At 35.1% G+C, this 12,100-nt stretch overlaps 1 protein-coding gene across 2 annotated transcripts in view; it reads right to left on the reverse strand.

Moving 5' to 3' along the window:
• Positions 1-12,100, reverse strand: part of WDR35 (WD repeat domain 35) — a 71,658-nt gene that overhangs the window by 25,436 nt on the left and 34,122 nt on the right. For both annotated transcript variants that reach the window (XM_017526315.2, XM_017526319.2), the window contains 4 exons: positions 7,038-7,182; positions 4,802-4,871; positions 1,719-1,772; positions 53-162 (listed from right to left, as the gene is read on the reverse strand). In XM_017526315.2, the coding sequence (XP_017381804.2) occupies positions 53-162; positions 1,719-1,772; positions 4,802-4,871; positions 7,038-7,182 (379 nt within the window). The remainder of the gene's footprint in view (positions 1-52; positions 163-1,718; positions 1,773-4,801; positions 4,872-7,037; positions 7,183-12,100) is intronic.

The following is a 12,100-nucleotide window of genomic DNA, read 5'->3' on the forward strand; positions in this document are numbered from 1 at the left end:
AACTGATAATTTCTAAGTCTAACATCTACATGAGCAGAGTTTTCAGACTTACCTAGAGTTGCAATTCAAGGATAACTGGTAGGACCGACAATTAAGGGAATATTTTTGAATCAAACCAACATTAGGTAGACTGTATCTCTGAATGGTGCCAGATTCACGACCCTATGGAAATTACTTTTGATTACTTAAGCATATGCTTATCATAATAATATTAAACTACAACTATCTCTCTATATGTCTATACATTTAATACCACAGCAAATTCTCAATTCTGATAATGAATCATGTTCTTACTAATTAAACCTTTTTCAAACAGCTGAAAGTATTCTAATTTTTTTTCATGTAATGTTCAAAAAAGGAGTCAGAAACCTAGCACTTTGGTAATACACGAATCCTGACATCACAAGGAAAAAAATCTCAAGTTATTTGTATCTGTTGTCTAGGTTAATATTCAGGGCACATTAAAAGTTAAAACATAAAGTACTTGTTGAGTTAAATTACATATGCATATGAAAAATCAACAGAAGATCATATGAAATAGCTGTAGCCATCCATCTCATACTACTTTTTAGCAAAGAAAAGATGATCTGAATGCAGTGATACCATGAGTATTAATTTAAATATGTTTAAAAAATAAAGCAGCATATAATTTTCTTCACAACTCAGGGCAAATCCTAAGGTTGACAGATCAACAGTAAGTACAATGCCATGAGAGAACTGTGGGTTTCAAACCCTTGGCTGCCTCAGGCCATGGCAGTGGGACAAAGTAGAAGTCTCCACACGGCTGATCTTTAACTCTCCCCTTTTTAATCAGAGAACCACTGCTTTTGCAGCATGAGTCTCATGAGGGCTTATCAGAAAGGAGGGAATACTATAGAAATACTATGCTCTTGACATTCCCCTGCCCCATAAAATTAGCTTATAGCTGAGGAATGTAACTAGAACTGGAATATGTATTATTAAGGTTTTGTTTACATAATTCAAATGCAATAACCTCAGCAGGATTACTGTATTAAAGTAAACATTTATTTCTAAAATTAATATTTTCACATCTCAGAGCTCAAGAAAAGACACTATGCCATTGATTCTTTTTGAAAAATTCAACTGAAATTTGCCATAGGCTTCTCTATGTTTTAGTGGCTGGCAAACATACTACCTCATCATTCTAAGTGTTATGAAAGTAGCTGAGCCAAAGCACTTTCTCCAACATAAAATATCAGGCTACACAAAGGAGGAAACTTTCTAAGACCAACTACCACCATGCAATCTCCCCCACATCCACCAGTCTTCCATAGGGCTCATTCCAGCCAGCATTAGAAACTGTAAGGGTACTCTGTTTTCTCGGCTGGTCATCACTCTACTGCTTTCATAAATAGCTGTTTTTTGCAAACGGTTAATAATCTGTGAGGAAAGCTTTATAACTTTCTTATTTCTTTCACTGAACTTATATTCAGGGTATAGTAAAACTTGGGGTGCCCACAAGATGATACTCAAATCCAGAACCCACCCATTGCTTTACTGTAATTTTTTTTTTTTCTTTCAGAGACAGGGTCTTGTTATGTTCCCAGTCTAGTCTCCAACTTCTGGCCTAAAGTGATCCTCCTGCTTCAGCCTCCAAGGAACTGTGATTACAGACACGGGGCACCACATCTGGCTCCTATCATATTTTTATAATTTAAACAATTATTATTCATAAAATAAGTTTTTGAAAAACTTACCACAATCAATATCTTATCTGATGCAGTTATGGCACAAATTGGATCCCTTGTACCCTAAAATAAATTAATCAATCATTACTATTCAACAAACATTTATTGAATAATCTGGTACAAAGTAGTATGTAATTCACTAAGCAGTCAATATTTATTAACTTAGCCAACATTTATTTACTGAGCACTTACTATGTGCCAACCAATGAACTAAGCACTAGACATACTCAGATGAAAACTTTACCCTCAGAGATTACTCAAAAGTCTACTGGAGAAGACAGTGAACTAAACACCTCATTTCAGGACAGTATGATAAAAGAAGAGGTAGAAACAGAGGTTGTAAGAGCACTTACACCAAGATAGGCAAAAACCTGAGCTCAGGCCTATAAGAGAAACAGACAGCAGAAGGCCCAGCACATACTAAATTGAGGAAATGTAAGAAGGCATGGCACCGCAACAACCTGGACAATTCTCTAGGGCATTACACTTAGTGAGAAAAAGGCAATCTCAAAAGGAGGCATACTATATGATTCTATTCATAAAATATTCTCAAAGTGACAACACTACAGAGACGGAGAACACATTAGTGGTTGCCATGGAGCAAGGATGGGGCTGGAGGGTGGGTGAGAAAATTAAGAATGAGATAAGATCCCTTATGGTGATAAAATTAGGTAAACCTACACACACATCTATTAGCACATGTAAAAACTGCTGAAAACTGACTAAGCTCATAGTCTAGTTACAGTACTGCACGAATGTCATTTTCCTGGTTTTGATACTCTACTACACTTATATAAGACGTTACCACTGAAGAAAGCTGAGTGAAGGGACTCTTTTTGCAATTTTCTGTTAGCCTACAACCATTTCAAGATAAAATGTTTTTTAATAAACTTTTTTTTAAGCCAGCATGATACATTCAGGAAATTTCAAGTTGTTTGCCACAGCTGGTGTCTGAGGAATGTGCTGGGGAAGAGAAGAGGGCCAGGAAGGCGGAGTGGTTGTGGCTATTTCTACTTTATTCTGAAAAATATGGGAACTTACAGAAAGTTTATAATTGGGGAGGGGAGGAACTATATGTAATATGATTAGCTTTATATTTTAGAAAGGTTCCAGTGACCAGAAGTATGATAAATAGATTGCCATAGTGCAGAAAAATGAAAGTAAAGAGACTATTCTGTACGTTCAATATGGTAGCCAGTAGCTTCATGTCACCATTTAAATGTAAACTTCAATTAATGAAAGTGAAATACAATTTAAAATTCAGTTCTTCAGTTGAAATAGCCACATTTTAAGTACTCAGTAGTCACATATGGCTAGTGTCTACCACACTGGATAAGAAAGATATACAGTATTTCCATTATCACATGAAGTTCTATTGGGCAGTGCTGGATGAAAATTATTAAAGTGATCTAGGCAGAAACTAATAACCAATACAGGGATGGAAAGAGGAAAGCCAGTTTGAGATAAATTTAGGAGACAGAATCAAGAGGACTTGGTGATTTATTAGACATGGGAAGCAAGACAAAATGAGTTCTCATGATTCTTGCATAGGTGGTGAAGCCATCCACTGATACACAGAATATATATGGAGAAATGAATTGGGAGGGAAGCTGAATTCAGCCTCAGACAGATTAAACTTGGGGTGCTTTTGAGCTGCTCAATGTCTTGCTATCCAGATGGCAAGAAATATTTATTCAGAAATCAAAAAAACTCAACATTGAAACTATACATATTAAAGTCAATGGTATATGGTTAAAGAGTTGGATTTCAATAAGAACACTAAGAAGAATGTATTAATAGGTTTAAAAAAAAAGTAGATAATTTAGGGTTAGACATTAGGGAATACCACAAAAAGAGATGCATAGATGAACACTTGACAAAGAAGACTGAGATGGAAAGTCAGCTAGAGATAAAGCCAGGAGTGTGGTTTCATGAAAGCCAAGAAGAAAAAGGTGGTCATTAAAAATATTAAATGTAACGTTTAGATCAAATAATATAAAGACAGAAAAAGACCTATCAGACTTGGCAATTTAAAGTCCTCTGGAAACCAGAATGCAATGAAATGCAGATGGAATGAGCAGTAGGAGAAAGATGAATACAGAATAGTCTTTCAAAAACTCAGCTATGAAAGGACAAAGAGAGAAGACAGTAGTTGGAAGAAGACATGTGGCTGACAATGGAAACTTCTGTCATTTTTAAGATGGCATCTAATTTAATTTATGTGAGGGTACAGGGAAAAAGCTGGTTGATGATGAATCAATTTCCTACAAGTTCCCTAATAAAAGCAACTGTTTCTTATTCACCAGTAGATTCCCAGAATCTATTCCAATGTCTCACACATAACAGAAATTCAAAAAATACTTATTGAAAAAAATGGATGGATATGTAGATGACTAGACGAACTCTGGCATGTTCCAGTAGCTACATCACTAGATCTGCTGTCAAAAATATTAAGCTTGAACCTTTGCTTTGTTACTTAATTATTTTATGATCCTGAGTAAATCAGTGAACTTCTCTACCAGTTTTCTAACCTATAAGAGAGAAGGTGACATGCTGCTTGACTTACAGAGTTTTGAGCATCAGATAAGAAATCAGACAACAGTTTTATAAACAATAGGCACTGCTTTAAATACTCTGAGAAAATCATGTCCAAAACTACAGCAATATAAAATTATATTAGTTTGTAAACAAAAGCACATTTTCATAAAGGAACAATTAACTATATTATCTGAAAAATATGGGCACTCACTAATACGCCAGGGGTGACAGACCAATTCATGGTCAACTGATAGATAAAGGGACAGTCAGATGGGAAGGTGTGAGGAGGAGAGGAGGAGTTATGTTTTCTAATATTTTTAGATATTTTGCTTTTCTAAGTAGTATTAGCTACTTATCACCACCTACCACCTTTATTTTAGTTTAAGAGTTTTTAAGATATAGGAAAAGGTTTTCAGAAGAGAAATTTTTTAAAGAATTGCTAAAATAATATCCTATTCACTGGAAACAAATTATTTTTCAGGTTTCAAAACAAAATTATAGTCTTTTCAAATCTACAGATGTTAATATTTTCTGAAAAAATTAAAATCACCTACTTGAATGGCCTTACTGTAATCAAGCACACCATCCATTGATCCAGAAGGGGTATCATCAACATGATAAATTCTGCAAAAAAGATTCAAATTTCAAAGAAAGCTTCAGTATAGTTTATACTATTTCAAAATCCCTAGAATAAATGATTGGATGACATCAATTAATACTATTATTTACTATAAAAATTCTGATTATTTTAGAGTTCTCAACATAGTTAAATCTTAATGAAGATAAAAACTATCTACCAGGTATTTACTAGTTATATGAATGATATGTTCCTGAAAGCTGAACCAAAAACATATCTGAACATCGAATCATATGTTCCTGATGAATTTCTTTAAGCCCAGAGAGGTATTTTACCTTACTCTCCATCTAAACGTCAGCGAAGAATAACATCTAATTCACTAACTTTCTCTGTTGTTTCTCTGTAATTTCTCTTCTATCATGTGTTCAATAAAAGTAAAACACGTGGATTTAGGAGGTTTTAATTAATGGGACTTCTGCTCTAAAGTAAAGAAGTCTTTCCTGCCCTTTCCTGTATTGGGAAGAGGTATCACTTTTGGACATCCAATATCTCTCTAGTACCTGTCCCTGTATTATTATTTTTAAAATAAATTTAAGGAGTACAAAAGTACAGTTCTGTTATATGGATATATTGAGTAGTGGTGATATCTGCGCTTTTAGTGCAACCATGACCCAAGCGTACACATTAATTTCTCATTCCTTACTCCTCACTTCCTTCCCACCCTTCTGAGTCTCCAGTGTCTATTATTTCACACTGTATGTTTATGTGTACACATTAGTTACCTTTCACTGGTAACCTTTGGCAAATAATTTAAGCTCATGTGTCTGTTTCTTCTTTGCAAAACAAGAATAATGAGCACTGATTAGATTTATCAAAGTGTCTGGTACATAAGAAGTACCCAGTAAATGTTAGCTGTTATCACCATCATCAACTGTACTTTAGAGATGAGGAAACTGAATTCTAGGGGGGAACCTGCCCAAAGTTATTCAAACTAGTACACATATTCCAGATAGAAATACAAGGAAATGCTGCCTTGTTGATTTAAACAAAAGTCAGAATCTCTTAAGCAGCTACAAGAAGACACTCTGGAGAGGCTAAACTTTTTGCCCCTACTTTGTCCTAAGATCTACCTTCTCCCACAAGATTGCAGGCCTCTGCTCATTATTGCTGCCATGGTAAGTTCTACTAGCATGAGAACTACCACATGCTGTCCTCAAAGAGGCCAAAGATTCTTTACATTTGGTCTTCCAGCACCACTGAGAACACAAGATATAACATTTTTCAATGTTTTTTTCCTGCCTCCACCCAAAATACTTTTACTGGGGAACCATGTCCTATCTTAGTATATGAGTGAACCTTAAAGGGAAGGCAAGGGGAGTCTGCATTAAGATCTCAAGGGTGTGAGGGAGGATAAAGATTTGAAAAAGTAACCTAGCATTTCTGTCATGACTCTTCCACTCACTTCTGCCAACACAGCTATGTCCCCATTAAGAATCCTTAGGTTAAAACATTCAACAAAAGGCTTTACTTACAGGCTTAGAGTAACAACAGAAGAACAGCAAACATGGGCTATCACTAATGGAGACAACATAACTTACAGCATCTCTTTGAGACTTACTGTGGGGAATCCCTCTATTCTGGCTCCTAACCTCTCTATATGGCAGAGCCCTTTTTACCCCACTTACTAGAGGTAAAGTAATTCCAACTCCAGACTCCTTGGAATCCAGAGCAAGAAGCAGCAGCTAAGTCCCCAGTTCATCCCACCTAAAGACTTCTTCCATATGTGTGCCTGAAGGCCTGCCTTTCTTCTAGTCAGTGATATTAGAATCACACCCACCCTCTTGGGAAGACCTATACCACTAAGGTATAGGAATAAAGCCTTAGTTAGATCCTTGGCTCTCAAGGGAATAATCATATTTTAGTATAGCATATTAACCCTAATCTAGTGGGAAGGCTGAGTGAGGACAGCCATTTCCTAATAAAAACACAGCCTCCCAATCTTTATCTCTAAGGGTTTTTTAAATTACACCATGCTACCTCTCTTTTATTTTAATAAATTTAAACGGATAAATTTTAAAGATAAATTAATTGAAAACAGCCTTTCTACTAATCAAGACACTTTACAGTTACCAAGCACGACAATTTACGATTACTATGTTTGACTTAAATATGATATGGTTGAGTTACTAAAAAGTATGTTTCAAAGGACATACCTTTCTCTCCCTTCTTTTCGAGACCGTGTGATCTGATTAATTTCCACTGCCGTGAGCTTCTTTGCCACATGATATTGCCAAGTATAAAATGCTTCTTTCGAGGCTGCTATCACATGGGTTTTGGTCATTGCAACAAATAGTGGTACTGTTAAAAATAACATTAAGATAATTTATAGTTATACAGAATCACAAAATGTTTGTGCTGCAAAGGACTTTGGTAATCACTGAGTTCAACCCCTCATTTTACAGACACTAAACCCCCATGTAGTCTCAAAATACCCACATGCTGTCTCTGAAATCAGAAAAGAATCAAAAGCTTGTAGAATCATACAAAAATACTAACTCGAAATGGATCAAAGACTCAAATTCAAGGGCTAAAACCATAAACACTTAAAAGAAAACTTGGGAGTATATCTTTTTGACCTTTGGTCAGGCAATAATTGCCTTTTTAGATATGACATCAAAAACACAGATGACAAAAGAAAAATTGGGTAAGTTGGACTTCATCAAAATTAAAAACATTTGTGATTCAAAGGACACTATCAAGAAAGTAAAAAGATAACCCACAGGATGGGATAAAATATCTGCAAATCATGTATCTGAAAAAAAATTATATCTAGAAAATATAAAGAACTCTTACAACTCAATAATAATGACTAATAGCCCAATTTAAAAGTCAGCAATGGATATGAATAGACATTTCTACAATGAAGATATACAAATGGCCAATAAGCATATGAAAAAGATGGTCGATATCATTAGTTATCAGGTAAGTGCAAATCAAAACCACAATGAGATGCCACCTTACCCCCACTAGGATGGCTAGAATCAAACAGTCAGACAATAACAAGTGTTGACAAGGATTTGGAGAAATCTGGGAATATAACATGCTGTGTCCACCTTGTAAAACATTTCAGCAACTCCTCAAAATGTTAAATATAGTTACCATATGCCTCAGCAATTCCACTCCTAGGTATATGCCCAAGAGAAATAAAAACATGTCCACACAAAAACTCCAATGTTGATGTTTATAACAACATTATTTATCATAATCAAAAGTAGAAAGAACCCAAACATACATTAATTGAAAAATGGAAAAACAAAATCCCACTTCTTTCTCTTTCCCATGTTCACTACCAATTATTACTTGGTTCAGGCCTTTATCCTTTCTTCTCATCTCACATCTTATATTTCTACTCCAATTTAGAAAAGAAAAACCTCCCAAGTCCCTCCCTAAAGAATATGTTCTTCTAAACAAATACTTTTTATTATTTCTAATATGCATTGGAAATATATTCTCCTAAACAAATAATTATTTTTATCCGTCCCATTTCTTAGAGAACATTTAATTGAGCTCCTACTGTACTGTATATCCTTTTATGAAGTAGAGTCTCATCGAATCCATCTTATGGATAAATAAACAGAGGTTTAAAAAAGTAAAACAACTTGCCCAAGGTCAAAAAACTCAAAATAAACAACATAAAATTAAACATTCATACAAAATACATAAAAGCAAAAAAAATCCTTCATAAACAGATTATACTACCTGTTTTCTAAATTTATGAACAAACAAAACAGTGTAAAACTTAATTTTTCTATTATAAATACTATGCAAGGCCGGGCGCGGCGGCTCAAGCCTGTAATCCCAGCACTCTGGGAGGCCAAGGCGGGTGGATCACGAGGTCAAGAGATCGAGACCATCCCGGTCAAACGGTGAAACCCCGTCTCTACTAAAAATACAAAAAATTAGCTGGGCATGGTGGCGCGTGCCTGTAATCCCAGCTACTCAGGAGGCTGAGGCAGGAGAATTGCCTGAACCCAGGAGGCGGAGGTTGCGGTGAGCCGAGATCGTGCCATTGCACTCCAGCCTGGGTAACATGAGTGAAACTCCGTCTCAAAAAAAAAAAAAAAAATACTATGCAGTGTAATCATTAATATGGCCAGAATAAACAAATAACGTTATTAGGAGGTATCATTTATAGAGTTCTTGCCATAGTGCAGAGGAGATTTGAGGCAATAAGAGACTTAGAAACTAACGGAGAATTAGAAACTAGTCTGACGGTATGATGTTAATTAAGTGTGTTAATAACTCGGGGATTCAAATTCAATAATTTTTATATGCTAAATAACTCAGTCCAACTGAGCAATTTTTGTTTTTACTTTTTCCACTGTAACCATCAAGATTTTTTCATTCAAAATGTGTACTATTATCAACCTCTGGAGGGAGCTCAAAGCCTTTCTTGGAAGGAACACTTCGCTGAAAGCCAGGCATGGAGAATGACAGCACAGCCTCCAGGGTGCGCTCCTGCCAGGTCAGGCTTCGCTCTTCTTTCCCTAACCTGGTCTTCACTAAATCTTAAGATATTTGTTAAATGTTTAGTAAATTCCACCATAGATACTGTAATTTTGGTAACTATTACGCCCTTAATGTGATTTGAAGCAAGTTTGCAAATCTTAACTGCTTTTTTATTATTATGCTTTAAGTTCTGGGGTACATGTGAAGAACATGCAGGTTTGTTACATAGGTATACCTTAACTGCTTTCTAATAAAATATTATTTTTTCCTAAGTATATAAAATATTCTTCCAACCAATGTTTATCTACAATTATAAATTACACTCATGTTCCTTTCTTTTTGATAGATCCCAGATACTCACAAGAGTTTATCATTAGCCTGATTACTTCAAAATTACAATGTTAGTGGTTCAAGGTAAGAGTCAGACTTCTTGGATTCAAATGACAGGCACTTGCTAATTCCGTGGCCTTGAATAAATTATTTGTTCTCTGTGAACCTCAGATTACTTACTGTAAGTTGAGGACACTAACAATGCCAACCCTACAGACCTGTTTTAAAGTTTAAGAGAGATAACAAATATAAAGCATAGCACAGTGACTGGCATAGAGTAAATGCTTAGTAACAATTTAAAAGGCAGTATTTACTGAATTTTTAAAATATATGACAGGCAGTGTTCTAAATACATAACATATATTAATTCACAACTGCCCTATAAGGTAGGTATTATTATCCCAATTTAGCAGATACAGAAACTGAGGCATGTGAATTTGCCCGTATCACACAGCTAGAAAGCAGCAGAGCTGGACACAAATCTGGTAATCTGGCTCCAGAAACTGCTCTTAACTACTAGAGCAGACTGACACTCTAAGGATTAAGAAGTATTAGACATGGTTGCTATTATTTTTACTTTTATCATCTATATAGGTTTTTATAATAAAACCATATATAAATTCTCAGTTACTACAAAAAAGACAAATATATCTGAAAAATGTGTTCTTTTGAATCAGTAAGGTGGTAATTTCAGCAAATTCATATAGGTAGATAATCCTATCTATATATATTTTGCTGGATCTTTATTAAGATTCATTCCATCCAGACTAAGCTTCTAGGAAAAGCAAAACAAAATTTTAATAGATAGAATGTTTTAGGAAAAGAACACGGCCAAGATGAAAGCCCTCTATGCCCTTTTCAACTATTCAATATTTGAAAGAAAAAAAAATAGAAAGAAAAGAAAGGTTATTGGAATTTTTTTTTTTTTTTTTTTTTTTTGTTTTTTTTTTTTTTTTTTTTTTTTTTTTTTTTTTTTTTGAGTCGGAGTCTCACTGTGTCACCCAGGCTGGAGTGCAGTGGCACAATCTTGGCTCACTGCAACCTCTGCCTCCTGGGTTCAAGCAATTCTCCCACCACAGCCTCCTGAGTAGCTGGGACTACAGATGCATGCCACCACACCCAGCTAATTTTTGTATTTTTAGTAGAAGTGGGGTTTTGCCATTTTGGCCAGGCTGGTCTTCAACTTCTGACCTCAGGTAATCTATGCACCTCAGCCTTCCAAAGTGCTGGAATTACAGGTATGAGCCACCATACTCGGCTTGGAAAAAACATTTTTTAAGAAAATAATTATGCTTTCATTAACCGAACTTCGTAATGCTAATAGGCAGTCATTACTAGCCAAGCCAGGATGTAAAATAATTTAAAACAATCTTGGAATTCACATATAAATAAAACCTGCTTGTAATATTTTAATGCTAAGGCCTGAAATAAATGCCTACATCTGTAATGTTCACCCACTTTCCCATTTATTCATTTCACAGCCCTTTCAAGTGCTGGTAAACTGAAATTTCACTGAAATGCTTTCATCAAATTAACTTTTTCTGGAATATATGGAAAGCCTAGTGCACATGTTAAATGCCATCATTAGAAAGCTGCTCCCACTAAAATGGCTGCAGCATAGGCAAACTGAGACTTGATGGCTACTTTCCATGCCTTCATTCCTCTGAAAATGCTATTTTCTTTCCTTAAAATATCATCTAAAGAAACACTTATCTTTCAAAACTCAGCTCAAATGAAACCTTCTCTAAGTAGAAAGGTGTTCCTGACATCCTTAAGCACCAATATCCATTTACCTAGTACCTAGAGCAATACCGAGTACGCAGTAGGGAAGCAATAAATTACTGTTCAGTGGATGAACTAGGTTTCAATTATTTGTTTAGAAATCCCACGGAAAATGTCATAATTAATTTATCATTCCCAGTGACAAGTACAGTACCTGAAACAGTATATATTCATTGATAGTTTGCTAAACAAATGAATCATCATTTTTTACATGATAGAAAATAAATAATTTCCATACATTCAATAAACATTTATTACGGGCCAAGCAGTGTTACGTCATGGGGATACAGAAGTTAATTTGACATAAATCTTTAAGAAGCTCAAAGTCTAGTGGGGAAGACAGATAAGAAAATTAAGCACAGTGGAGGGTAAGAAGTATTTTGGATGGAAGTACACCAAAGGTATTACGAGTGCTCAACAAAAGTGCCAAAAAAGGATACCTAACTCACGTGTAGAGTACAACAGAGCCCCATAAACTACACTTCCATAATAATCTATAAAGTTCTTTTTTAAAGCTTCTACAGAAATTGTAAAGAGGAAGAGTAGGTAGCAAAACAAAAATAATAAATTCTAGAACAGTATCACTCATATAATTTTTTTGTTTTAGCCTCCAGTCCTCATAAAAATTTGACATAGAAACTTTAAGAAGGAATTT

The sequence above is a fragment of the Cebus imitator genome, unplaced genomic scaffold (genome assembly GCF_001604975.1).
Source record: "Cebus imitator isolate Cc_AM_T3 unplaced genomic scaffold, Cebus_imitator-1.0 Scaffold1, whole genome shotgun sequence".
Taxonomy (NCBI): domain Eukaryota; kingdom Metazoa; phylum Chordata; class Mammalia; order Primates; family Cebidae; genus Cebus; species Cebus imitator.